At 41.0% G+C, this 1,721-nt stretch overlaps 1 protein-coding gene across 2 annotated transcripts in view; it reads left to right on the top strand.

Moving 5' to 3' along the window:
* The window catches only part of CUNH9orf153 (chromosome unknown C9orf153 homolog), a 32,566-nt gene extending 30,851 nt beyond the window's left edge, over window positions 1-1,715 (top strand). For both annotated transcript variants that reach the window (XM_045289437.1, XM_045289436.1), the window contains exon 3: window positions 846-1,715. In XM_045289437.1, coding sequence (XP_045145372.1) covers window positions 846-1,361 — 516 coding nt within the window. In that variant the 3' untranslated portion in view covers window positions 1,362-1,715. The remainder of the gene's footprint in view (window positions 1-845) is intronic.
* The last annotated feature ends 6 nt before the right edge of the window (window positions 1,716-1,721 follow it).

Raw genomic sequence — 1,721 nt, forward strand, 5'->3', positions numbered from 1 at the left:
AGTCATGGTAGTGGGAGCAGGGAGAAAACACTTGACTTAATAGTCTTTTGTCACAGTCAAATGTAGTTCTTCCTGGGGCAGGTGAATGTGAGCGTGAAGGTGTTTTCTGATAATGGAATGAATTGAAATGAGCCACCCACCACCTTTGGCCCATTTTCCATTTGGTACCTTTTAGGAAAAATAGAATTAGAAGACTTCACACTCTGGAAATGAAGATGTTACACCTTCAGATTGGAATTGTAAACATCAAAGGAAGGGGAGGCTCACAGTGATCATTTATAGCTTTTTTTCCCTGCTAGTAACTATCATTGCACCCAACTCCATTTGCTTTTGTAGAGTTTTCTAGTAAGTGATTATAATAGCTCCTCTTGAATGATATTCTAGAACATTCTCAGCTCTGATAACTGAAGCTTTGATCTAGTTTACTCGACTCTCATTCTTCCTTAAAAGAAATGTAACTTCACTCAAGAGAATTATTTCCACAGTTGTCTCTTTCCATGGTGACCCACAGAATTTCAAATCTGGAAAGATCTTAAAGACTTTAGATATCAGGTTTAACTGGCTCATTTTAATGAAGAAAAGTTTAAAGTGGTTATCTAAATAAAACACTTTGGGGGAATAAATATGGGCTTTGCTTCTGGAATTTTTGATTCCCTCTTCCCTCCTACACATTGCCATTCCTGACTGGATTTAAAGTCAGATAAATGCCCTGTATTGCCCCGGGGTCAATGTTGCTGTTTTCACAATTGCTTGTTACTCGTTTTGTGTTGTTCCAGCATCTGTTGTTCTGCCAGAGGGTCAGATTTCCATCCAATTTATGACTTTCATTTCTCCCTCTCCCCCAGCTGCCAGAACTATATGCATTTGCTGAGGATTTTAAAAAGGAGAGCAAAAAAAGTATGAGCCAGAAAATTCACAGTATGTCTCTTAGTGATGCACAGAAAATGCTTAGTCAAAACTTGCATGTGATGTTCATAAACAGAACTGGTATGAGAAGCAGAGCCTCCCAAACTGTTCTTATGTGCACACTGCATCAAAATGAGGACCAGGAGAAGCCCAAGTCCATGACTGACGTCCTCCACGACAGCTTACTTTCAGGCTCCCTGTCGGCATTGCACAAGCTACAGAAGACCCAAGAGAGACTCCTGCGGAGAGGAATCCCTCCTCCCGTGCACACCTTCCCTTATGAGATTCTGTTCGACTCTGCCACCCCACCAGCTACAGCCTCCGTCTGGAAGAAAGTTCAGAGCACCTTGACATTTTACAATCTGGCCTTGCCCAAAGCTGCCTCAGAAAAATTTGTCATTGAAGAAAAAGCTCCTCAATACTTTTTAATTAATCCAGGTAATCTAAACAGATGAGGCCACATGGAGGAAAATTGATGGAGAGCTTAATCCAAAATTGACCTAGCTTTCTGGAGCAGAAAGAGTCAAATATTGAACTGGGGAATCTTGCTGTTCTGGGTTTGTGGGTGCTACCATGTGTAAAGTAGAGAACACAGATCCAATAGTTCCAGGGCTCAACTTGCACCCCCGGAAAATTATATTATTTAGAAACATCATTTAAACCTTTTTTTAGAAAAAGAACCAGTTTGGCTTGGATGCTCACGCTCCCCTGATTTTGATTCCCAAGTTCATCAAGCATCGACTGAACCGTGACTTTATCTGTTTTTTTAAGTGACTTTAGCACAATTGAGGGTTTATTTTAGCAGCATCCCTCCC

The sequence above is a fragment of the Echinops telfairi genome, unplaced genomic scaffold, assembly GCF_000313985.2.
Source record: "Echinops telfairi isolate 266 unplaced genomic scaffold, ASM31398v2 ScPeMD7_27;HRSCAF=92, whole genome shotgun sequence".
In the NCBI taxonomy this organism is placed as follows: Eukaryota; Metazoa; Chordata; class Mammalia; order Afrosoricida; family Tenrecidae; genus Echinops; species Echinops telfairi.